This window comes from Nothoprocta perdicaria, unplaced genomic scaffold (assembly GCF_003342845.1).
Source record: "Nothoprocta perdicaria isolate Ctin4 unplaced genomic scaffold, notPer1 scaffold_223, whole genome shotgun sequence".
NCBI classification, from domain to species: domain Eukaryota; kingdom Metazoa; phylum Chordata; class Aves; order Tinamiformes; family Tinamidae; genus Nothoprocta; species Nothoprocta perdicaria.
In genome coordinates this window covers 115,306-141,390 of record NW_020455431.1, presented here as the reverse complement: position 1 = coordinate 141,390, position 26,085 = coordinate 115,306, and the positions used below count along the sequence as shown (strand labels likewise).

General features: G+C 39.8%; 2 protein-coding genes and 1 long non-coding RNA gene across 6 annotated transcripts; 2 read left to right on the top strand and 1 right to left on the bottom strand.

The window, feature by feature from the left end:
* Positions 1–208: 208 nt before the first annotated feature.
* Positions 209–7,066, top strand: LOC112947185 (cell division cycle-associated protein 4-like). Of its 2 annotated transcripts, none has more exons than XM_026039210.1 (3): positions 209–407; positions 2,841–2,921; positions 5,242–7,066. In XM_026039210.1, exons 2-3 carry the CDS (start codon positions 2,883–2,885, stop codon positions 5,995–5,997), a joined length of 795 nt encoding a protein of 264 aa, XP_025894995.1. In that variant the 5' UTR covers positions 209–407; positions 2,841–2,882; the 3' UTR covers positions 5,998–7,066. The 2 variants fall into 2 exon arrangements, with proteins under 2 accessions (XP_025894995.1, XP_025894994.1); XM_026039209.1 differs by lacking the exon at positions 209–407 and adding an exon at positions 4,793–5,081 and having other exon boundaries at positions 2,854–2,921.
* LOC112947186 lies at positions 5,630–12,824 on the bottom strand. The gene is made up of 3 exons (XR_003249360.1): positions 12,796–12,824; positions 11,833–11,879; positions 5,630–5,688 (listed from the first exon to the last, which is right to left on the bottom strand). It is a non-coding gene; the product is annotated as an uncharacterized LOC112947186 (long non-coding RNA).
* Positions 12,825–13,473: 649 nt separating this feature from the next.
* LOC112947191 (SERTA domain-containing protein 2-like) lies at positions 13,474–26,030 on the top strand. 3 transcript variants are annotated; one of them, XM_026039221.1, is made up of 3 exons: positions 13,474–13,535; positions 16,253–16,371; positions 24,441–26,030. In XM_026039221.1, exon 3 carries the CDS (start codon positions 24,445–24,447, stop codon positions 25,291–25,293), a length of 849 nt encoding a protein of 282 aa, XP_025895006.1. In that variant the 5' UTR covers positions 13,474–13,535; positions 16,253–16,371; positions 24,441–24,444; the 3' UTR covers positions 25,294–26,030. The 3 variants fall into 3 exon arrangements, with proteins under 3 accessions (XP_025895006.1, XP_025895005.1, XP_025895007.1); XM_026039220.1 differs by lacking the exon at positions 13,474–13,535 and having other exon boundaries at positions 16,238–16,371; XM_026039222.1 differs by lacking the exons at positions 13,474–13,535; positions 16,253–16,371 and adding an exon at positions 17,742–17,768.
* The last annotated feature ends 55 nt before the right edge of the window (positions 26,031–26,085 follow it).

Sequence of the window (26,085 nt, the reverse complement as noted above, 5' to 3'; positions counted from 1 at the left end):
CCGCGGGCACTCGGCGCCTCTGCACCCTCGGCGCCTTCCCGCGGCGATTACAAAGGGCAGGTTTGGATGGGGGCGGAGGGGAAGCCGGAGGAAAGGAGGAAAGAGTAGAAGGGGGGAGGTGCAGGGCCTTCTTACCTGCCCTTGCCAGCTATCTTCACTATGCCCGTACGAAAAAGGGGAAGAAGAGGGGAAAAAAAAAAAAAAAAACCCCTCTCCCTAAGTGAAACTCCAGTACTGGTTTAGGTAGTGGCTGGACACTCGCTCCTAAAGATGAGTAATGCTAGAATCTCCTGTCCTGGCCTCTCTGTTGCCCCCAACTCGCCGGGGGTGACTTCTGCCCTCATTCCTTGGCGCATACGTCTGTGCGGTGCAGTCCTGCAGGATCTGAACCGAGCGAGCTGGAATGTGTAAGTTGATCCTCGAGTAAGGACTCGGTCGGTTTTCAGGCACTTTATCTGTGAAACAGGCTGGGGATTTGTCACAGTCTCGGGAATAAGAAACGAACTTTTAGTGAGTTACGTAATACTGGTGTTCCCTGCATTACTCCTGGTGAACAAGAGCATGTGTGTGTGTTAAGTTGTAGCGTCCAAGATGTATCTGTATGATAGAAGTTGACACGGTCACAGCAATCTTGAGCAACAATTGTGCTTTTGGCACACACAGACTTGAGTCATTTGGGTTTGGATACAGCTGGTCATCTACTTTGGACAGAAGCAAATACTGCTTGAAACTGCTGGGAGGTTTTTGAACACCTTGCAGATTCAGGCAAAATTGTTGTAGTTCTCTTAGTTTTTTTTACAGATGGCCAGTACCTTTTTATTATTATTATTATTGGATTAGCATGTAAATCAATAGAGAAGCATACTTACTTTTTTAATTAATTAGACTTTAAAGGTATATTCTTTTGAGAGGAATGCTTGTTACAGAAGATGTCAAAGCCTCAAGGACTTTTTTTTGCAAATACAAGGACGTATTTGCAAGGCTTTCTTCATGTCCAGCAATGGCTATGTATTTTAAAGGAAGTATTTTAAAGGAAAATTTAGATACTAAGGCATAACTGGCTAATAGATCCTGTCAGTTACTAGAAACTGAAGAAATAATTGCTCTGATGGGCTTACTCTCTCATAAATTTGTGCCAACAAAGGTCACACATTTGTCCTTTATTGCTTTGGGAAAGATCTTAGAACCACATGGAGCAGGTCTTGCATGCTGTTTTGTTGCATGGGATAACCATTTCATTTTTCGGTATGTTAGCAGACATGTCCACTGCTGTCCTCTCTGACTTACTTTGAGGTCCTGATAATATTTATTTAAAACCCATATGTTCCCTTCAGTAATCCCCTACTGTATCAGTCTGCTATTTTGGGAGGCAAACAGAAGCCTTTTCCTCTAAAACTGTCAGATATCCAAAATAGCACCAGAAAATCTTCTTATTGATTGTTCTCATGAATGCATGTTCTTTAGTGGTCTAGGAAAAAAAAAAAAAAGTGGGTCAGGTCAGGGTTTAGGGGTGCTAATGGTTAATATATGCAGTCTGTCAGAGTGATCTTGATTTATATCATGGGTTGAAAGTATACTGGAGTGCAAAAACTTGTGTATTTTTATATCATGAGATTTTTTTTGATACAAAGAAGAAGCTTTTTAATTCAATTCATACTATGATGTCTTGAGTTGTAGTTCAGATGCTTCGTGGCCCTGTCTCAAATGTTACTGTGAGCCCAGAGTTTCCATGAAATAACAGTGTTTCAGTCCGACTATCTTGGAATTTGGTCAAAAACACTTTGGCTTCGCTGTGCTTAAGGTGGCTGTTGTTATTTCTGACATGGAAAGCATTTTAAGTTAAGTGAATTTTTCCTGACCAAGGAAGGCAGGGAAAAAAACTCTTTTCAACCTTCTCCTTCCTCACAATTTTGAAGAGCAAGCTGTTGTCAAAAGCTTTCCTTTAGTAACCACAGCAGCAAAAAAAATAAAGGATGATACATGTACGCATCACTTTCATTTGTTTCTTTTCCAGGTATGTGCTTTGCCTGTCTTGTATAGTACAGACATGTCTAGAGAAGCATTTGATTTATATATATTATTAAGTTTTTGTAACTCTTGTAAACTGAGCGTTCCTTTTGTTTCAGTAATGAAGAATTCTTTTGGTAAATCAAATGATATTTTGCCTTAAGTGTTCTTCAAAAACATTTTTATAGTTAAAACAATTTTATTTTCATTACTGTCATCTTGCAAAGTAAACCATAGTCATGAAGTTTCTGTGCTGCTGCTTAGGGAAATATGTTTCTGGTTTTGCTACCTTTCAGTTTTCTATTTGTTCATGTTTCTCTCTCTCTCTCTCTCTCTCTCTCTCTCTCTCTCTCTCTCTCTCTCTCTCTCTCTCTCTCTCTCAATAGTTTAGTCATATATGATTTTGTACACCAAAAGGGGAAAAGTATGTGGGTTTGTGTGATAGATCTTTGTGAAGATTTGTTTTCAGTATGCTTGTGTATGCATTTAAAAATTTTTCAGATGAGAGCTAAAAATTTTGTTTACTCTTTCAATGGTGAAGGCACAGGGATAAGGGAGAGGCTAGTCCAAAGATCAGGATAATAGCCTAGGACTTGAACTTACTCTGGCAGTTTCATTGTCTTGCCTTTTGTGTGTGTGTGTGTTGGAGTAAATCATCTTTGTGTTATATCTTTAAATAGGTCTCATTGTGAGGATAAACAATGTTCCTATAATATGGAATAACACTAGTGAAGCAGTTGAGGAATAGAAACATATAAGTTTCTGAAATACGAAATGATTTTGCTGTGCATCTCCTGCATTTCTCTGACTTCTTGCTTCCTGGTACTTGGTAGGTGGTGCTCTAACTTTTACTGTATGGACTCTTGCTCAGTAGCATGGGAGAAGAGGAAGGACTACATCAAACACCATTACTGGTATGTATTTTTTTCCCTAAGTGAAACATTAACCTTGTAATATTTGGTGTAGGCTTTGAAGCTGACTGATAAAGGATTGTTTTAATGAATGTAAGATACTGATTTGAAATGAATACTATAGAAGTTGCTGAAATTTTCCTTTTTCCTATGCAAGGTTTATTTTTAAAGATTCAAAAACCCACAAAAAACACATTTTTTTCGCATTGGTTTTTACACACGTGAGACACTGAGGTTTTCATTTTTTTGTAACATTCTGAAAAACAAGTTAACAATTGATGATTATTCTTCATGTGAATGTAGGTTAGAATGAAAACAAGCTTCAAACTGTGTGTATTGCTTACTGTTTGATGACATAAAAATCATATGTAGTTATTAGTCTCAAAAGATATTTCTAGAGGATGGCAGTTTCATATAGGGAATATGTGTTTAGAATACTGTGTATACTTCCTGTGAATTAAATGGGATATCCTCAGATGTGAAGTTCATAGCGGCTTTTCCACACTTTTAGATATTCCTCTCAAACAAAAACTAAGGGAGGGTGTTTGTTTGTTTTTAAGTGGGAATAACAAATATTTTGTGTTACTGGAGGATTTTTACAGGGACCTTCCAAAGAATTTGCTATGTTGGTAATGCATGGATAGCTTTGAAGTCTGGGGAGGGGGGGGAATGACCTTAACACCAGGTTACTGTATTATGTATTGCAATCTCTGTATATTATAATTTCTGAAGAGTTTTGTAGCTTCAGTGGAAAAAGAGATCTTGTAAGGACTCCTCAGACCCCCACGAAGCTGTTCTGTTGATTATGTACAGCAGTATAAGCATTATTGCATACTGTCAGATGGAACACCTGTCTAGCTATTGTCCAGCCTTCAGGTTTTCCAAGTAGATATGTAAAGAATGTTTAAAGGAGCAGCATAGTTACTTGGGTTTGTTAGCAAGATCTCTCATCTTTTTCAGAATCACTGAAAACCACAGTGTTCAGCACAATAACAAAAAAAACAAGTGGGAGGCTAAGGCTTACCAAAATAAGTCTTAAGCAATGTAGAAGAGACTCCTCAACAGAGTTATAATTTTTGTTGAAAAATCACATTTTAGTTTAGGTCATTTCATACACCATTCCCTAAATATTAGGCAAGCAGGAAYGCAAAGAAGACTTAAAAAGGATGTCATGGAAGTGCATAGACTTAAAGATCAAGTAATTGCTTTCATCTGATGCTGAATTTCTATATGGTCAGAAGAAGTGATTATCTGCCACTCTCAAAAAGTTACTGTCTRTTTCAGGAGTTTAGCTGCAGTACTTTTTTAGCAGGGGCTATCATAAAAATGAGCACAACTAAGGTGGTGATCTCTAAGTTAGCAGTTGAAATTCATATCTTAGCTAATTCAGGAAGGTACTTTTTTTAGAAGCAAATAATTAGAAGCCTGGATGCATCCCATTTATTTTTAGTCATGTAGCTGGTTAGCATAAACTGTGAGTTCTGCTCCCGGATAGTTGAGTAAGAAAGAAAGGCCCATGCCAGGGATGTCTGTGCCTGTCCAAAATGGATTTGCCTGGTTCACATTTGGATTGAACACTGGAATTAGACAGGTTAGCTCTTCACTAGTGAGGCAAGCTGTGGGGACAAGGGGGGGCTGCTTTTAGGGACCTATGTTGTATGACTTAATAAGTTAAATGGAACAAATCTTAGATTTGACCCTCCTTTTGCCGGAAGTAGTATTGCCCTTACCCTTTCAAGCGTGCTGCCAATTGGATTTTTTTTTTCTTTTAATTTACTTTATTTTGCTGTGTTACTAGGTGTGTTGATGTTCTGCAGTGGGCAAAAATCTTTTAAAGATGGTTTGCCAGGCTGTATTTTTATTTCCAAAATTAGAGGTTAAGCATGCAAGTAGAAACTTGGGAAGAGCGAGGAGAAACTACCTCTCCAGTAGGCGAAATGCAGCCACTGAGGCGCTTGCTTCTGTGCGAAGCAACGGCTCCTGACTTCCATCAAGTGTGGAACTTCATGGGAGGCAGGAGCCGGAAGCTCCAGCCTTTCCGATGCCTCTCTCCGATGCCTTGAGTTGTGGACCTGCTCACCCCTGCTTCCCGAATGCCGTCTTTAGGACCCAGTCCATATGTTCCTGACCTCTCTTGTACCACAGTGGCCATTCTATAACCTGGTATGACAACTCTGATGTTTCTGTCTTCAAAGAACTACTTTTGCTATTTATGATTCTGAAGTTTTCTGTTTTGTTTTTACTAGTCTTTTTTTTTTTTTTTTCTCCTCCTTTCAAGGTGTTTACATTGTGTATTTTTGTTTCTTTGTTTTGTTTTTAACAGGACACAATGTTTGTACGAGGACTGAAGAGAAAATGTTTTGATGGTGAAGAAGATATTGAAGGAACTCTGGCTGGTATTAAAGCTATTCCTTCATATAATCTTCAGAGACAGTCACTTTTAGACATGTCCTTGGTTAAGCTCCAGCTGTGCCACATGCTGGTTGAACCTAACCTTTGTCGTTCGGTACTTATAGCCAACACAGTACGACAGATCCAGGAGGAAATGACCCAAGATGGGACTTGGCAGATGATAAATACACAGAGTACAGGGCAAACGTCCCTGGATCGTCTTGTTTCAACGGATATCCTCTGCCGCTCATCCAGGGAACAAGCTGAGGGAAAGCAGGTTCCAGGTTACAGTTCTTTCAATAAAGACTTTGAGGATGATCAGACACAAGACAGTTCAGAAACTATGTCCACGTCTTCTTCAGTGCAAACTCCAAGAAACCTGCAAAGCAATGTGTGGGAAATGGAGAATCCGCAAGAAAGCAGAGGAAACTTTCAAAAGTCATTAGATCAAATATTTGAGACACTGGAGAATAAGAACCCTAATTCTGTTGAAGATCTGTTTTCAGAAGTTGACAATTCTTACTATGATCTTGATACAATGTTAACAGGAATGATGAGCAACACAAAAATGGGACACTGCGATGGGCTTGAAACGTTTTCTTCTCCAACAACTGCAACGTCTAACTCTAATTGTAAATCTGATCTTAATGAGCTTGATCATATTGTGGAAATCCTTGTTGAATCTTGAGACTGCTCGTCTAGGAGATAAATATCTGTTATTGGATATGAAAGACTTAAACTATTTCAACATAGTTTTTTTCTATCAAAACTGCTAGTGTATTTTTCAAATATCTATATATTATATAGATATATATATTAAAAAGCACTTCATATTGCAAAATCATGTTAACTCTTAAAGTTAACCTGCAACTTGTAGTGTAATAGTTTCAGTTTATTGTCATTGAACTGTAAGTACCTGACGGTAAAAGTTTCAAGTTAGAGGTCTGAGGCTTTTAAAATTGGGTTCCTTTTGCCAATTTATTTTAGCCTTTGGAAGATAAGTTTTGCAAGAGGGATTCTCTCATCTTTCTTACTCTTCCCTCAGTTAAAAAAAAAAAAAAAAAAAAAAAGTCATAAGTGTAAGTTGGATAACTGGTTTTCTATTTTTCCAGGCCAACACTTTGTTACACCACAACTCCTGCCATATCTGCTGCTTCTGTTGTAAGTTGCTGCATGGCTCTTAAAGAGCAGTATGCAATAGCTCCCATTATCTTAGCTAGCTTATTCTGGGTTTTGCTACTATTTTTTCCTTTGAAAATAGTTTTAAAGTGTTTATTCGTGTTTAGATTTTTTCCAGGTATTTTCCTAAGATATTTTTTTACTACAAATGTTGTGTCAGCTGCTAACTTAGTAACTTTAACTTTTGATCATATCTGCAGTTGATGTATTTTTTGAAAGATTTTTCAAAAAGGGATGTTTTTTACCATGAGCTACCCAATGTAGTTCAGTAAAGTGTTTGTAAATGTAAATATATGATTTTATACTTTACATTAAAATGTAAGAGCTGTTTTCATGATTCTGTTTTATAGAGTAGTACTTTACTAAATTGAGATTTCTACAATTACACTTTTTATGCCACGTATAGTTGAGTGTCATTAGAGAGGAAGAGCTCTGATCCAGCTAAATACAATTACATTTAATTCAGTTCAGACCATATTTGTTGTTAACTTCAAACCTAAATTACGTAGGTCTTATTTATGTGTATTTATATGTAAATGTCATCAACTGAATTGTTTATCACTGAAGTCTGCCATCAAATATTTGTTTATATGAGGTAACTATCTTGCACTAATTACTACAAAAAGTATTACTAGTGGCCTTTAAATTTCAACTGGTATGTCTTTGTTGTGTCGTAACTGATATACTCCAATCTTAGCAAGGTTTTCCTCTTGCCTTTTTTAAATAACAAAGAATAAGAAATGTGGAATGGTTTTCCTTTCTTTAAGTAGTTGTGCTCTTCTTTTAAAGGGTGTTTAACTAATCTCATTCCTGTGAGACTCTTTTGGGGAAGGGATGGATTGAGCATCAAAAGATTTGTTGTTACAAAATCATGTCAAACATTTATCCACAAAATGATAGTGGGAAGAGATTTTAAACTGATTCCTTGCTTTCTGGAATGCTCTAGCATTGGCTGTGGAAGGGGGAGTTATCCACCTGTAACTTTGTAGTTGTTATAGGCTTGTGTCTGCTGAGCCAGTGAATATGGAAAGAGAACATTTCTCTGTTAGATGCTGCCTTTGCATGAGTGACCTTACCTACTGTGGGCTTGCTCTTCTAGATTCTCAAATCCCTGAAACATTGCAGGAGAAACAACCTAAGTACATCCCAGTATCACTTGCACAAAAGGAACATGGAGCTTATGATTTCATCAAGAGCATTAGAGGCAGATCCTTTCTGGAGTGGGGGTTAACATTGTGGGTTGTTTTGTTTTTTTCTTTTTTTTTTTTGGGGGGGGGGGGTTGTTTTTTTTTCCTTTACTACATCTTTGAATTTATGGTAACTCGGCTGTGTGAAACCATGCAGTTAGTCTCTAGTGAATTCGAAAGTGCTTTTTGTATAGGACTTAAACATGAGGTTGGTGATCTTTATTTGTTAAACATTAGTTCCTAATTAAATTTTGATATTAACTTTAAAGCATGAAATATCATGCAGACACTTAAAAGTTCAGTCCATATAATATAACTGGACCAGCAAAACACAGAAACAGTATTAGATCTCTTAATAGATACATCACTCGTATTTGAGGTTTTCTAATACGAGAATTTAAAAGATAATATAGCAGTAAAGTCTGCTTAATGAGGTTACGAATATTGATGTTTTTTCTATATTTCAAAATAATTGTGAAATTATAGTCTGTTTTACTTGGCAGTGTTTGCAGCATCAGAGATTCCTTCCAAAATTATAAATCCTCAGGAAAATTTGTTTGATATGTTCCATTGTGTGGATAGATCACTGAATGGGACAGCAGATGTCTTRGGATAAAGCAGAAGGCTGGGCAGCTATAAAGATTTATAAAGGGAGCAGCAGTGAATTGAATAACAAAACATCTTCTGTCTGCTTGAGCAAGTTCTTCAAAACTGATTTGATATTTAAGCTCTTTTGAGATAGTAACATCTGTAGGTGTTTCTTCATGTCACCTTCTCCATTTTCATTAAACAAGGTGGTATACTTGCTTAAAAAAMCCCTTTCCCACTTTCCCTGCCAGCATTCCTCAAGCTTCATGTCATTAGGCAGGATTTAGTATAGTTAATAGTAACTTTCTGTATAAACCAGTTCATATATATTTCATCAGGCATTTGTCATGTCCACTGTTTCACCAGCAAAGCTATTCCTGGTTACAGTAAGTTCCCAAACCAAGAGATTGCTTGGTTTAAGAGGAAAGGTATTGGGTAACTGAGTAGTTMAGCATTTTAAAAGAAATGTTTTTATGATGTCCCTTAAACTGACTCCAAATGTTCTCATGTGTTCTGTTACATGCCTGATGTCTCGGCTTAAGTCTTTAGCAGGTACAAGCATTCATGCTGCTGAAACCCKAACAGATACTTGATGGATGTGTACTTGGAACTGCAATCAATTTGAAAGGGTCCAGTCAATATAAAATCAACTTGTTGCTCTATTCACCTGTTCATTTGGGATAGTTTCACCTCACCTATGGATAACAACTTTATTTTCTAGTTCATGTCATCCTAGTTAAATACACATCACCTGCATTAAAGTCTACTGTATTAACCTTCAGGTATTTCTCGAAGACACAGAGATCAGAAATGACATAAGACATAGAGATTGGAAATGACAGGGTGTCTAGAAGGGGGCAAGAATTATTTTGTGAACTGTCATTACAAATGGGGACAGCCAATACTTGCTGAAGGAGATTTTTTTTTTTCCTATCTATGAATGGAAAGCCTCTGCAAAATTATGCAGCTATGTCTAGTAGTCTTTTTTTTCTGCCCTCATTTTGGTGTATTCTTATGGGAAAAGTCCTAAGATGGCATGGCAATCAACACTTCAAAAATAGGCTTTGGGTCTGAATGAGGACTCAGCTTCAGTCTTGCACGAAAGAAAATGCTTTCAAGCAAACAGCTAACATCAAATCTGCTTCCTYCTTAGGTCACCTTGAATGTATGTCCCCTTCTGCCTGTGGTTCTCTTCTACCTTGCAAGAAAGACCAGAGCACATGGAGCTGCTGGAGCCTGGGTGTTCAGCAGAAGTGAAAGTGAAAATCCAGGCTGTGTTGAATGCAGCTGCGTGTCTGAGGGCTTGTCTGGTATCTGCTTGCCTGTTCCCCTTCCTCTTCCCCACTCCCCTTTTTTCCCCCCTCTCTCTTTCTCCCCTAGCTCGGAGTTGATCCTACAAGATGTTGCCTGTACTAATGTATCCATGTTTGCACGAAGGACATGTTGGGAAGTGAAGTTTTTTCTTGGAATGATTCTACTTCCATGTTGCCTCAGAGGTATAGCAAAGAGCACATTACAGCTGTGACTTTTGTCCTTTATCAGGATATGGTTTTGCATGGGAGTTGCTTGTGAGGAATTCACTTTTTCTAAGTCTTAAATTTCAAGATATACTTAGTATAYTTCTCTATAACAAGAGAAGACATTTTAAAAAGCATTATTGTAAGTTGACTGAAAGTAAAGTTTTGTAATTATGAGGCCACTGAGAGTGCATTGTGATCTGAAAGTATGGCTGTCATGTATTCAGCAACTTAATTATTCCAAATTCCCCTGTGAACATACAGACTTCATCAAAAGACAGGACACAAAATGGTATCACTCACTTGCTGACGCTGTGCATGAGACAAAAATTCTCTCAGTTAGTGCTATTCAGAGTGAAAGTACTTTTAGGTCTCAGGTCCCCTATGCAAATGTCACCTATGCAAAAATYGTGACAGATACTCATTGCACAGCAACCCCTAATTGAATATGACTTCACACTACACTAATATTGAAAAGTACAAAAAACAGCAAGCTAGCTTTAAGACTTCAAAGCAGAGGAAAAAAATGTTTATCTTCAAAAAGAAAATATTGTCAATTTGGTTAATTCAGTTATAAGATTTCACAAGAATTTTCTCATCATTTTGGCGCCTCTTGCAAAATTGATGAAAACAATTTTGCTGCTTTTCCAGAAAGCTCCTGACTTTCCTTTTAAAACTAGTAAAAAAAAAATACAATTTCATTTCATAAGTTTGTTTCATAGCTCTTTTTTTCTTAAGTGGGAGTACTTCCTTGTTTAACCAAAGTTCGTCTAAAATGAGTATTTTATGACCTGAGCAATTACCGTGTAAGCCTTAATGTTTTTATGTGGCTGTGTAAATGCTGATGCATGACCAGCTTCTTAGCAAAAAAGTACAAAATTTAAGGTAGATTTTTTTTCCTGCAGTGAAAACAAAGTCCAGTAATTTCACATGTCATGGTTTTAGGGAGGAATGATGAAATATACATGGGATTACACGATTTCTTGCAGAAACAGTATTAAAACCAAACCTATGTCTCCCATTCGGAAGCCCCCAATGAATACACAGGAAGCGAAGAAGTGCTGTAACGGTGAGCTGCTAAAGCTGAGGGATAGTTTCCTCCTACCCCTCAAAAAGTTCAATCATTTGTCTTGGTAAGTAATCTAAACCTTACTGTGAAGAAGCTGATTGATTTGTCAGGAGAAAATCAAAGCGTGTTTATGACAAGCTCCTCAACCTGGTGTCAGTGGAAGGAAGGGCAGTTAATGCTGCTGCTGCTGCTGCAGCCTCTTGTTAGGGGCTCTCCTAAGCCCTTAAAAGTGAAAATTTTCCATTGGGGTGCAGAAGAGGGATCATTTATAGTCTAACAGCTACAGCCAAGATACTTTCTGATTGCAATAGTAGTATTTCTACTTTCTGAAAAGGCTAGTAATAGAAATAGGCTAGTAATATTACAGAGCTAATTAGTGAAAGTACAAAAGATCTTGGAAAGCAGAGGACTGATGATGTTAGCTTTCAATACTGTGTGTTGATGATGATTTTTGTTTTTGCTTAGAGTTCCTTAAAGATTTCTTTACCAGTTGTAAAATAATGCTCTTTCCTGCCTGTGAGTATATGATATTCACTTTGCTCTGGGATCCTTAAATGACAGGAAAAAAAAGTTAGATATCTAAGGCATCTTTTAGTCCAGTGAGCTGACTGACTTTAAATTGCTTGCTTATTTTTTGTTTTATCAAAGCCTAATGATCTGTCCTGTCCTAAGAAAGAATACTATTTTTCTGCTTTCCAAGTTGGTCTGAAAGGTACGTACGAAAAGAAGTACTTTTTTATTTAGCACTCTGACAAAGATTGGGTAGTCTATTTTAAAGTAGATTCCAGTTCTTCTATGTGTATCCCACTGATGTTGGTGTTCAGCAGAAATGAAAAACTGTCAGAAACCTTTTCAAATGATCAGTGAAATGTTCGCCGTGTTAATTTATATTGGCTTCAGGAGGTTATAAATTAAAGCCAAAGCTTTTAGCAGCTCCATATTATTTTCATAGATCTTCAGAGTGTCTGTGAAATGGATCTCACCTTTCTAGAACCCTCTAGCTGTAGAAGATGCAGGTACTCTTTTCTTTCTGTCAAACAGAARGAAAAAATCAGTTACAAAACAATTGAGTTCATTAGGTTAATAACTTAAAGTGGGGTTATCGGTGATGGTGTCTGCCTGGCAGGCTGCTGAGAGGGAGCGAATGCCCTTTAGCTGTGTAGGCTCCTGCTGCCGGAGCTGGGAAGTGTGAGGAGCTGGCGGTGCCGGGCTGCAACAGCGCAGGGTGGCGCGGGGACCGCGTTATCTCGCTGAGGGTCTGCAGAGGATGAACCCGTGCCCAGGGAGCGCCTCAACATGGGCATTTGGGGCCAGTCTAGAAAATTCTCATTTTTGCTGAAGTTGTTAAAATASTTGTGTGCTGCTGCTGGTTTCACAGGGATTAAATCACCCCTTTCCATGCCAGCACTGCACATAGCTGCTCCAAAAAGGTCCCTTGTGCATCTAGCGCCCTCGTAGCCCTGTGCTGGATCTCGACTGCCAAGGCCGGGTCAGGCCCTGCCTGCCTTGCTCCGTGCCCCCTGCCCCTTCCCCCGGAGGGGGTGGCTGTGAGCCCTCCTCGCTCCCCGGCCCCTGTGCCCATCTCTGCAGCCRCAACAGCCGCGTCTTTCCGGAGCCCTCCATCCCGCCCCGGTTGGGAGGAAAGACCCCATGTGCACGAGGGAASCCTGAGGGGAGTTTCCTGTGTGTAATTCCTGACCGAGCTAACTGGAGAAGCCTGAGCAGGCTGCGGGGGACGCGCCAGTGATGGGTGAAAGACTCCGAATCAATCTTTGCAAACACTTGGCCATCAGATGTTGAAACCTGGCTTGCATAAACGCTTGCGCCAATGGGATTACGCAAATGCCCGCAGAGAGCAAATACAAAAAGAGGTTAGGCATGGCAAAAAAGCCTCCTCTTTTTTTAAAGTGAATATTTAGGGAAGCATTTTGCAATGTTTGAGGTACCTCGAGCAACGTATGTGCCTTATTTCCCAACGCGGCCAGGAGCGCGAGGGGCAGGCGCCGCTCTGCAGGGAGGCCCGCGCCGCTCCCCTCGCTTTAACGCAGTAACTGGGGATCCGGTTCCCGAGGGCGAGCGCGGCGGGGGGAAATAAGGGGAGGTCGGGAAGCAGCTGGGGGGGTCGCGGCCCCAACTTGGGCCCCGCCGCGTGCGGCGCCGCCCGCTCCGCCCCCACCCGCAGCCCCCCCCGCGCCAGCGGCACCCGCGCCGCGCGGGCGGGGCCGCCTCCCGGAGCGCCGCGGCGGGGGGACGGCGGACTCGGCGGCGCCCGCCTTCCCATTGGGCGAAACTGGTGCGGAGGCCCCGCCCTCCCCAGCGCTCCCGGCTTTCTCATTGGCCCGCGCCGCGGGGCTAGCCGGAGCCCAACCCACGGGCTCGCCGGCCAGTGAGAAAATGGTTGCCGGGCAGGTTGAGGCGGCCGCTGGCCAATGGGGAGGCGGCCAGCTGGCGGGCGCGGCGCACGCAGCGCTCTCCCTGCCCCCCCCTCCCGCCCCGCGCCGCTGCTGTGGGTGCCGCGGGCGGAGGGCAGGGGAGGGCGGAGCGGAGGCTGCCGGGGCCCGGCGGGGGTGGCGCTCGCCTCCGCCTCCTCCCGCTCGCAGCGCCAGCCCCGCCGAAGGGAGCCCGGCCGGCTGCCTGGGGAGGGCACGGCAGGCGGCGAGGGAACGCGGCGTCCCTGCGCTCCCAGGTGCGCCGCGCAGGGGGCACGCGGAGGCGGCGGCAGGGAGGCAGGGGGAGCACGCGGGGAGTGTGTGTGTGTGGGGGGGGGAGCGGCCAGTAACGGCCGCCGCGCGACCGTTGGGCAGGGCGGTTGGGGAGGGGGGGGCAGAAAGCGCCGCGCTGCGGGGGGGGCGTGCGCGGAGGGGCCGCGGGGAAGTTGTTGGCGCAGTTATAATTAGCTCGGCCGGGGTCTCCGCCGAGGCGGGCGCGGGGAAGGGGGCGGAGTGTAACTTTTAGCAGCTCGGGAAGCCCGAGGGTGTCTCCGGTTACCGCCGCCGCGGGGGGAGGCGCGGGCAGGAAGTACCAACCGGGCGCCTTCCACAAAGGCCAAATGGTGGCGGCTCCCGCGGGCGCAGCCCGGGCGGCAGCCGCGGGGCCTGGTGGCCGCCCGCTCGCAGCGAGGGGGCTCCTGCGGCGGCCGCTCCCGGCGTGTTCAGCCGCTGCTCCTCGCCGCCTCACTTGGTGCGGCTGTTCCTCGGCGTGGCTCGCAAACCAGCAAGGCTGGAGCACAAGCCTCCGTTTTTTTTCCTATGCGTATCCTAAATTCACCTCCTTAATAGATGCAGGTAGTAATTATGCCYCAGATAGGCCTAGTTTTATTTATTCATTTCTATTTTTATTTATTTCTATTTTCAAGATATGTTGGAGCAGTTCATTTCCAAAGCTGTAGGTAGAACCCCTTATATGATAGTTCTCATCTTTTTATATAGGTCTGTATGTGTGTATATATATATTTTTTTCCAGACATGGTCTTTCAGCAGTTCTCAAGTTAGCTGCCCTACAGAAAATACCATGAACATTGAAATGAATGTTGTGCCGCATTTCTAAAGTGACCCATARCCACATAGTAGAAAACTTCAAGGTGAAATAATAGAGGAAAAGAGGAGAAAAGACAGATTTTTTTTTTCTTCCTCGCATGTAAATTCATCTTTGCTCATAACGACTATGTGTCAGTATAATTAAAAAAAAATAAAAATGAAACCTAGCAACCGCACCTCTGTACTTCCTATTGTCACTTGGTGTGAAATTGCATAGGGGGAAAAAAGAGAACTCAAACAGTAAATTTTGTAGCAATCTCTTGATGTATATTGAAGTATGTAATAAAGTAATTTAATTCAGAAACTCCTTGAATTTCTCTAGCAAGAGGTTAGCCTTTTAAAATGCATTAAACAGGATCTTTCATCACTTGCTGCTTCCTCCCCCTCCCCCCACCAAGCTCCTGGAATCTAAAACTTTTAATTTTTCATTGCGCTTTTTAGGGTTTTTTGTTCTATTTTGTTTTTGTTTGTTTATTCTTAAASGTTACCTTAATACTAAGAAGACTTCACATTCTAAATATGTGGGGTTTTTTTTGTATTACATAGAAAATAGAATAGTTTTTTCCTTGCACTGAAACTTCCCAAGCMCACTTTAATAAGCATCAGTAGTACATTTCTAAAGCCTTGCTGTTTTGAACCAAAAAGGTTGTGAATCTTCATTTGTCAAGTTGTTTTTATTTTATTAATCGCAAGTGGCGTGGATCTTATGCTAGGAAAGAAGCCAGCTTCTAGAAGGARGAGAAGATATTACTGTAGTTGTATTACTGTGGGTTAGATTTGGCATTATTAGGTCATGGGCATTTTACTGCTGYGTTATTGCTCTTCTGTTCCAAGATTCTATAAACAGAGGAGCCTTTTGCTAACATGAGGCTTCGAGTTACTATGTTAAATGAACTGTATTTATTTGTTTCTCCAGCCTTCTAAATGCAAGACTGGCTTTTATCCCGTGTTATTTTTAAAATATTTTTAAATTCTTTGTTCTTGATCATGTAAGAATGTAATCTGTATAGTATTGATCTTTGCTCTTGTGTTGAATTGGTAGGACTGCGGTAGCAAGGGTTGTATGTATATATATTGACACAAATGTAATATACAATCCAGAACATAGGCTAGGCTGTTTAAGGGCTTTAATTCATGGATTTAGAAAACGCACTTTCTACAGACGAACCATGGATCACACAATTCCTTTTGTATCTCCTAACCTGTCCTATAGCTTACTGTCACTTTAACCTTTTTTGGTATCCCTGGGTTTCCAAYGCCTTGATCTAATCCACGGTTTAATCTCTAGCTGTTGGCAAACTACAGATGTTGCTTTATCAGGGTCCTGATGAAAGTGATAGTACATTGGATATTACGTGGTATCCTAAGGCATCATGCCTGCTATTTTCTCATAGTGATTTTGAGTGTGTTGGTGAAAATGAGGAAAGTTGGGGAGCACGTGAAAGAATAATTCCTCATGAAAGTCCAAATCTAAAAGTTGAATTCCTTTTCTCTTTTGCGATTGTTGGGAGATTACTTTGAAACATATTTCTTTACTGTTCATGTTATTGGCTCTCCTGCTGTATGAGAAAAGCGTAAATTGGTGTATAGTAACATGAAGGGGTATTGATGTAAATTCTTGTGCTCAAACTTGGAAGATCAGTGTTCCCTTCTGTAGCGTTTGTTTATGAAAGATAATTTCCACCTTTCTTGTGTAAAAAAATATTACCTCATTATACTTCAGTGCATTTATGAAATTCAGTTTTCTAATTTAACTATTTTAATAGGACTTATCACTAATCATTTAGTTATGTGGGACTGTGTGCTTAATACTGTTGCTAAAGAAATTTAATAGTAATGAAATGTTCCTCTATTTTTTCCCCCAAAGTTCCATCATCCTACCTCGGTGGATGGCTCGATCTCTTGAATAGTTCAAGAGTCTTGGATGATCACACTTTATGCAAAATCAGGAATCTTCCTGCTTGGACAACTTCTCATATTTTAAGGGTAACTACTTGTTTATTTTATAAAATGATACCTTATGCACATAATTCATGTTTGGATAATCACTGTCTGTTTTATTTATTTTTATTTTTTTAATGTTCTAATTTAATTACAGTTCAGTTTTACTATAAGAGTTTCTAGTTTAGTAACTTTTGATGATGTGCTTGCTTTTTCTCAGTGCTGTTCTTTAGTAAATGATTTCAGGTCCTTCTGGCTAAAGACATCTATTATAGGTTCCTGAAAATACTTGCTAAACACGCTTGCATTAAAAGCTTTATTTGCAAATGTCAGCCATATCCAAGTAGAGGGGGCAAAGAAAGAGAGGAGTGACAGAGCTTTTTAAGGATACATCTTTTTCTCTGCGTTACTCAGCATCTTTTCTAATATAAGCTTCTGGAATAGGTGTCAGCCACATGAATATATGCCATTTACTGTTGTAAATGGCCCAGAGCCACTTGTAGCCTCTGGAAAGTACATATCCTGAAAGGGGGAATTCAGCTGTGGGAGTCAATATTAAGTATTGGTAACAGTTTTGTTCTATAAAACAAAAAGGGTGTAGGGGACTTTGTCTTCAATGCAGGAGGTTTCTCGATCCAATTTGACCTGGCAAGAGTAGTTGTTTCTTCTCCTACCTAACATTTTAGCGGAGGCAAAATTTACTCTTAAGTGCTTTGTAGACATCAATTCGGCCCTGAAGTATTACTGTAGGGTATATATTTGTCCTCTGCTTCTGAAAATACTGAGTTGACAGTGGCAAGGTTATGAATTCCAGATTTCTTTCTGTGTTAGGGTTAGTCCTCCCCTCATTCCTTTCCTCTACTTAATGAGTACTCTTCAGCCTATTTTTAATTCTCAGAATGTGGGAAATGATGTTATCCTTAGGTATGCGGGAGTCTTGCCTCACCCCTTTTTATTTTTCTGTCTAAATAGCATGTCTTGCTTCTCTGTTCCAGGTGCATTAGTAGCAAGAGAGACGCTTAAGTGCCTTGCGTGTCAGGATTTAGTGACCAAAAAACTAACATTTCCTGGTCATTCCTCCTCCTGTAAAGAAGTTGTTATAGAGGAGCTTAGGTGTGGGAGTAAACTGGTAGGACAGAACTCCTCCCTATATGCACACTTAGAGCCACATGTGCCTTCTCAAACAGTTACTCATCTCTGCTAATTTGGGGACAGGAGGCAGAGAGAAAAATTTAGTTCCATTTTTCTGTGTTTTAAAAGGTGTTTAGATCTGGGTTGCTGTTTAGTTTGGTATCTTTTAATGAGTTTAATTTTCCTTTCCTCACTTCCTCTTAATTTTTACTAACAGCCAAGATGTGATGTTATGGGGATCTCAACATTTGCTGAGGACACCAGATCAAATACACTGTTCTGTGTAGTCTGTTGACAGCTTACTGTGTTACGTAAGTCATGTTTAAGTGATCAGTGTTAAGTCCGGATGGGAAGAAAGGATTTATACAGTGTGTGTTACCATATCTTTAGGTTTACCTTTTTCCGTGCAGCTTCCTGTACTTGGAGCACTAATCAAGACCCAGTCCGCCATTTAATTAGAATCATTAATGAAATCTTGTTGMCCAATATATTGCCTATGCTGATCCTTTGAGGGGGAGGGGAAAGACTATCATTAAATATCATGTAAATATCATTAAATAATCCATTACCTATGGGGATATCTGTAGTCCTTTGTGATTCTTGTGGATACGTGGGTGCTTGTAAAAAAGAAAGGAAAGCAGGAAGTCAAGTTATGAATTAGCTTGTCAGTATCACAAGTCTATAGTATCCAGAGAGACTTCTAGCTGTCTTATCTGTTACGCATTTTATACTGCTATGAGCCCTAGGAGACTCTGAAAGGAAATGAGTCAAATCATAATAGCAAGGTATCTCTAATTTCAGTGTTAATAAAGTTAGTGTAGTTGCATTACTGGAAACTGGATGAGCAGCTTTCACTCAGGAGATGCTTATACCTGTTCAAATCTGTCATCGCATCTGTTGATAAACAGTCATATTTATCACCTGAGACAGTCTCGGACATTGTGCCTTTATGAAGAGTCAAGCAAGCTTGAATTTGATAATATCATAAGAAATAAAGCCTGAGGAGAGCACTTTTGAGCATATGATTTTGACCTGCACATACTGCAGGCGAGTACTTTACTGGTGATCTTTCCATTTAAATTTATTCTTTAATGGTAGATGAATAACTCTTGTGTAGTTGGCTGTGATGCTTGTTTTGTGCATGAAAAGTAAGTTCAGACAGCTTAACTTCGGCACTTGTGCTTTATATGCTTTCAGTGGTTTCTGAAACTACTGAAAATGAAGCTGTATGCATTTACTGAGATAAAAATGTTTTATCCTGCTCTTGAAATATTTTGTACAAGGTGAGCAAGAGGAAACTAGTAAGYAGTTTTCCCAAACAGAAGTAATTAAGGGTTTTCACTTGCTGCATTCTTTGCGACCATTTCCAGCTGCACTTCCTAACTGTGTATCAGTGGCAGCTGTGCTGCAGTATCAGACCTTGTGACAGATGGAGCTGTGTTTTTTCTCTGAAATGGTGGCACGAGTCCTGTATTGTCCACAACACTTCGCAATGTGAATGTTTCTTGGTAGCTTGGAATGTTGCTTCTGAGTAGCTGCGAGCTCTGAGGCCTGTTTGTTTGGTATTCTGCACTGATTTTTCCAACGAGTGACGTGCCTCTTCCAAGTTTTTTCAAACTTGGATACGGTCTAGGGTTACAGAGCACAGATGCTTCTTCCCAGCCTAGCAGGGAGAAGTTGCTGTGAAATGTCCTCTATGGTACTTAAAGGAATTGTGGATTCTGCTTCAGGGACGGGATCTCTAGGTATAGCCTCCTTGGTATTTTAGAGATACGGATGGAGAGTTTGACACTCATAAACATCAACAGTTCACATTGCTTCCTTTTCTACACATACAAAAAGTAATTAAGCATTAAAAACCATTCTACTGTAATTTGCCTGTAACAAGGTTTGAGTTTATATAGCAGGGGGATATGAGAGAAAGTCAGGAAAAAATAATGAGACGTGGTATTCCTCGTTGTGTTTTTTTAATGACAAAAAAAAGCTTTTTTTTTCCTCTTTTTTAATTTGGTTGCTTAACTTTTTTTTTTAATTCAAAGGAAGCATAACTAACACCTAGCTTTTTATTATTAAAGAGGTATGTTTATACCTAGCATCTGAACTTGGCGTAAACTTTTTTGTTGATTTTATTATTTAAAAGTTACAGAGTTTGATCAGAGTAGCATATCCCAGAATCCTGTTTTTGAGATCTGCAATTCTTGCAGTTAGCCTGTAGMAAAAAGACTACATTTTCTGAATACTACTTAAATTTTTAGTAAGTTTAACCTGTACTTCTCTGAACTGGTTGTACAGTTGTCAGCTAATTGAATGGACCAACCACTGTACAGCAGTCAACAATGCAGAATTATTTGGGTATAGAGACATGTTTTTGTGTGTGTGTGCGCGCGCGCATGTGTCTGCGTGTTTTGACTTTTGTTTGTTTGTTTGTTTTCAGAAGTACCGAATACTAAAGTGGAGGAAACACTACATATTTAAACAGTATAATCACTATCTTATATTCTAAGGCAATGTGATCAAAAAAAAGAATATTTGATTAGTTGTGAATTTTGGATTTGTTTTTGGTTTTTTTTTAAACACACAGTACTCTTAAGGGGCAAGTTACTTGGGAAATACGGAGTAGCTTGTTAAGGATATGACCCTGTCAAAAATTCTTACACTAGAAAATAAATCAAAAGGCCTGATAAAATGTAGATTAGCTGGTAACAAAGGGGCTTTGTATCTTTTGTAGGTCAGCAGCTGAGAGTGTTTGAMACAACTGAAATTTAATGTCTCCTGTAGCAACCATGACACTAGTCATTTTTAAATGCACTGCAGCGGTGATATTCTGGTACCAAATCTCTTTCCAGATATTTTTTTTTTATAATGTCTGAAGTCATTATCTCTCATAGGGACATTTAAGGATACTTGCGGTTAGGCAGAAATCTTACTAAACAGGTAGAACTCAGGATCTTTCAAATTTCAAGCAAATGTTTTGTTTAAGAAAATAGAAATTGGAGAATACATTAATAAGAATCATTTGAAGTCGGAACAAATAAGGTTTCTTAAACTTCATGATTCAGAATAGGGTTGYATTAAAACCTTATTTACGTATTGCTAGAATTCTCTGGGGTAATCTTTTATTTTAAGTTTGGAGGAAAAACGGGAGGGAGGGTGTCTGCATATATGAACATGTGATATTAAGTGTAATTGGACTGCAATGCAAATTTAAAAGTTAAAAATCTCACTGTAAGGATGGATTTGTTTTTTCTTCTTTTTGTCAAGGTATGTGTTCTCCATCCTTTCTAAATATGCTTACAGAATTTATACCAACATATCTTTTGATATACTGTCAATTGMCATTATTCATATTTAAGTGGATGAAAGTCTAATATTTTCTGTGTATATAATATTTCATGTATAATGAAGCATAAGTGTATTTTTAAAAAGTATAATCAAAACTAGCGAAGTGGCAAAATCAAACTTTCTCAGTTTATGCAATGTGAGACTTCTTGTTCCCTGTATGGTCTTAATTCAGCTCCCTTTTAAGTATGAATTTTGGTTTAATTATTATTTACTTTAATTATGTATGTGTGGGGAGAATCWTAGTGTGCAGTGTATGAAAATGATGGTGCTTTGCAAACCTGTTTTGGTGTGTATTTTTAACACTTTGTATGGTCATGCCTTAAGCAGTGCACACTTAAACACTGCTTAGAAAGGATGATCAATATTTGTATTATGAGGATTTGCAGTGGCTATTTAGGTGCCACTGCTATGTTTAGTTGTTAATAGATTTGGTAGTATTTTTGTTCTAAAGGCCAGCRTAATTGCATAGACTGTATGTAAAAATACCAGTAAAAAGTAATAATATTGCTGATAGCTTGATTGAGCATACCTGATCTCCCTGCTCCTTGCCCCAACCAGGTACTCTGTGTAATAATACATAGTACTTGAACTTCATGTCTCAATTACAGTTCCTGCTGACTCTTGTTCATAGTTGAGTCTTCAGTACTACCTGGTTCTGTCTGTCCTAAACAGAATGTTAGGAGACAAATTTAAGCCCAGGACATACCCAACTGCCTGTCTTTCTGATGTGTCTTACTGAGAAATACAGGCTGCTTGCTTTCTTCCTCTTTGGAGGAGTAAGAGTTTTCCAAGAGTCTAGTCCAGGCAGATGGATGTAGCCGTGGAGCCCTGCAGTGTGTCCCGCAAATCTGGAGAAATCCCAAAAGCAAAAGAGGCTTTATCCTTCTGCCATCTCGTTGTCCCCAAAAGTCTAGCAACAGGCCAGCAGCTGGCAGCTGCAACCATCAGCTGAGYAGTTGCTGGCAGTATCCAGTGCTCACATGAAAAGGAAGCTGGGAGGCCCCGTGTAGCGTGCGGAGTCTGGATCATTGTACATGAAGGATCTGCCCCTAATCTGCCACTGGGCGTCTAATTTATGGTTTTTTTTTGTTGTTGTTGTTTGGAAGGGATGTGTCTGTGTTCTATGGACGCRTTAAGATACTGCATGTAATCAAGATCCTAATAGTGTTTCCTGTGGCTGATATAAGCACTTGTGCATACACAGAAAGGGAGTTACTTAGTGTATGTACAAGTGCTTATAAACTACTCTTTTCCCTGAAACTGCCTCTGAAATACAGTATAGATTTGAATAGGTGATTACTCACTATGCAAGCATGTATTTGCTTTGATCTCATGTATTTTAGAGGTGCATACAATGTTCTGTTTTAGCATGTGTTAGACCTACATCTGTTTCTCTGCAAAAGAAAAAGTTTTCAGAAAGCAACTACATTTTCCTTTATCTCACTACAAGAATAGGTCATCTTAAAAATGCTATTTGCTAATCTGCAGCTGGATGTCCTTARTGTTAAGTCAGTAGCGTGCTGTGACCTTCTGCCTGTGAGCAGTGACTATAATCCTTCAAGTCATGTGGCCTAGCCAAATTTTCTCCCGATTTATAGTACACTTAAGTAAACTAGGAACTATGGACCTAATACAAGGGTGATATGAGAGTCGCTGTTGTGGCCGTGCTAAAATCAAGACAAGTATTAACTGCTGCCCCTCATTTACAGAACCACATAGAAAGTAGGTCAGGCCTACCTTTGTCTTTGGTAAATCTGTGCTTGCTATTTCCAGTCACCCCTTTTTTCATATGCTTGGAAATGCTCTGTAATTTTCGCAGGGATTGTGGTTAGGCTGAACTAATTGGAAGTTTTTATGTCAGTTAACTTTTACCTTTTATGTTTTCTGGGAAGTGGGAAAGTTGGGAGTAACACTGCTCATATCTCTGAAAAAAAATAGATGTTTTTATTTTYCTTAAACCTGTAAATTGCAGTATTTCACTATTCAGTGTTTCTTGTCAGCATGAAATTTGGGCAGCAATTAAAATTGATTGTCACGTAAGCAACTAAGTCTAACAAGCTACCTGCCCTTCTGTGCACTTTCTGACTTTTTAATCTACTTATATCACTGTAAACATTCAGGAGGGTATGTCTGAGTGGCAGTGTAAATGCTCGTAGTGAAGGATGTGTGTTTTATGCAATCCAAAGGCTGACTTGCATTTAATGATGCACCGTTAGCAACGGGTACTCCCTGAGCGCGTGACTGGGGTAGCTCTGATTATACCCAGGCAGCCTTTTTTTTTTTTTTTTTTTTTTTTTTTTTTTTTTTATGAACAAAAAACTAGTTTTTATTTTTTGTGCCTTTTTTTTTTTTTATTGCTGTGAATAGTGTACTCAGAAAGAGCTAGTGCTGTCTTGAGTTAGTCTCATCTGATCTAGTGTTGCCAGCAGGTCAAGGGAGGTGATTCTGCCCCTCTACTCTACTCAGCTCTGGTGAGGCTGCACCTGGAGTACTGTGTGCAGTTCTGGGCTCCCCAGTATAAGAGGGACATGGAGCTTCTCGAGAGGGTCCAGAGAAGGGCAACCCGGATGATTAAGGGAATGGGACATCTCTCGTATGAAGAGAGGCTGAGTGAGCTGGGCCTGTTTTCTCTGGAGAAGAGAAGGCTCAGAGGGGATATGATTAATATGTATAAGTTCAGGAAGGGAGAATGCAGGGAGGAAGGGGACARGCTGTTCTCACTGGTGGCCAGCGATAGGACGAGGGGTAATGGCCACAAGCTGAAGCAYAAGAAGTTCCGTCTCCAGGTGAGGAGCAACTTCTTTACTGTTAGGGTGACAGAGCMSTGGAACAGGCTGCCCAGGGAGGTTGTGGAGTCTCCTACTCTGGAGGTCTTCAAAACCCSCCTGGATGCCACCCTGTGCCACATGCTGTAGGTGTGCCTGCTTGAGCAGGAAGGTTGGACTAGATGATCTCTAGAGGTCCCTTCCAACCTTGAATATTCTGTGATTCTGTGGGATACAGAGGGCATGTGGTGAACAAGTCAAATCTTACAGTAGCTAGACAGTTCAACTGGAGCTAAAGAATTTAAGTCATCAGAAAAGGAGAGGGAGCAAGACACTAAAACATCAGTGATGTCAAAAGAGCTGTTGAAAATAGTTCTAAAATTTTAATTATTGTACCTGTTAACAAAATAACTTTCTGTGCAGTTTTAATGCATAGTATACATCTTCATTCCATATGGATATAAGATTTAGGAACGGTTCTCTCGTTATTTTTTGCATTTTGTTTTTAAGGATAAGCCTAAAAAATACACTCAGCCTAATAATTTTTAAATAATTAAATTCATTTTTTATTGTTAGAGTTAAAAATAGACTTTAAACAGATCAACTTAGAAGTATATAAAAGCTTTTTATAAAAATACTGTATTTTGTTTTCTCATTAAAATTTTGCTACAAAGTAATATGTCTGGAGAGTGCATCTTCTTAATGAATACAATCTTCTGCATGATTTCATTTTGCCTTTTTACTGATATATAGCATCAGAACTTGTGTAAATTAACCAATGCATTTTATGCTGCCTATTTTCCAAAGTGTATATTGAAAGTCTGCAAAAGAAACAATATTCTTGTCCACAGTTAATTTAGAATTTTCCTCTTCCAGGTTCATGTTGGGGAGAGGCCTAAAACGCAAGCTGAGTGACTATGAGGAGAATGTGGCTGGTCTCTCTAGTGCCTTTGATTCCAGTCGAAATCTGCCATACCCACTTAAGAGGCAGTTGGTGCTCAATATGTGCCTCACCAAGCTACAGACTTACAAAATGCTGGTGGAACCGAACTTGCATCGTTCTGTCCTCATAGCCAACACCGTGCGGCAAATTCAAGAGGAAATGAGACAAGAGAGTGGACAGCCAATTAACGTCTGCACTGGCATTGCTCCTAGTTCTCCCAGCTACGCAGGGATGGAGTCATCTGGAATTTCTCTTCAGTTGCCTTCAGGTATTAGTCAGCAAGAGTCTAGCTGTTGTGACTTGCGGTCTGCAGAGGACCCAATTGAAAATAGTCTCCTGATAGTTTCAGATGATGATATGTCATCTGCTATTTCATCTATTCTGAAGGATTTAGACTTCGTAGAAGACATAAGCCCACCTACTTGTCTGGTTCCTAGTGGAGATGACCAGCCAAAGTTTCCAGAAAATACTGGTCTAAAASTAGAAGATGATAGACAGGATTTGAAGGGAGCTGAGTGTGTGTTTGGTTCCTTTGAGATTTCAAATTCAACTAGTTACTTGAAGGATTTGGCGATAGATGACATTTTTGAAGATATTGATACTTCAATGTATGATTCAGACTTTTGTTGTCCTCCACTAATGCCACCCAGACCACCGCCTGTTGCTACAGAAGAACCGTTGAAAACCTTTCCGTCTTGTAATTCTTCTTCAGCAAGCAACATTCAGATATGTAGAACAGATTTGAGTGAGTTGGACCACATAATGGAAATTCTTGTTGGATCCTGATGCTTGTTTTATCCAAAGATACTTTCCCAACTGCCACTTTCAGTTGGTTTAAGGATAAAAGCCACTGGAAAAGTTGTAAAGAATTCCTTTAAACCTAAAAATAATTTGTCTATAGGGAAATCTTCTAAATATTTCCAAAACTTATAAACCAAAAAGTGGCAGATTTTTTTAAAGAAATATTTATTTATCAGAACTGTGCAATCATCTTTTTCCTTCCAGGGTGTATGTGGAACAGTAGGCACATACCCGTATCACCCCTCATGCCTCTTTCAATAAACTTTTTTATGTGCAATTTTTAATTTGTCAGAAGAATTTACATGCAAAACAAAATTCATATGAGATGATCTTTTACAAAACCTCCACTTTATTTTTAATATCAGAGTCTATGCCAAGTTGGCATACGTCAAGTTGCATAATTGGATTGCATGGATCCAGCCGCATTACTAGAGATGGGTATATTTTAAAAATGAGACACATTTTACTTTCTTTTGGTCAGAAAAGCAGATCAAGACACTTGTCAACGAAGTCTCTTGCATTTTCTAAAGCATTCAGAACTATTTATTTTTGTAAATTTTATAGTCTTTCTACATTTTACTATGTTACTTCATCATAGTTCAAATATAATGGACTTCTAGTTGGATGTGTTTAGCACTACCTCTGAGCTGAAATGCTTTAACTCTTTCCAGTGCTTCGTCTAAGACTGCAAATCTTTTTGTTTCTTTTTGTTCCTTTTTTTTCTTTTTTTTCTTTTTTCTTTTTTTTTTTTTTCCCTCTGGAGAAAATTATTTCTAA

What these genes read in the sequence shown, in the direction of transcription:
- LOC112947185 (XM_026039209.1), top strand. Translation starts at nt 5,037, where the DNA reads ATGTTCCTGACCTCTCTTGTACCACAGTGGCCATTCTATAACCTG. An exon ending in AGTGGCCATTCTATAACCTG is followed by an intron (nt 5,082 to 5,241) that starts GTATGACAACTC and finishes TGTTTTTAACAG; the next exon opens with GACACAATGTTTGTACGAGG.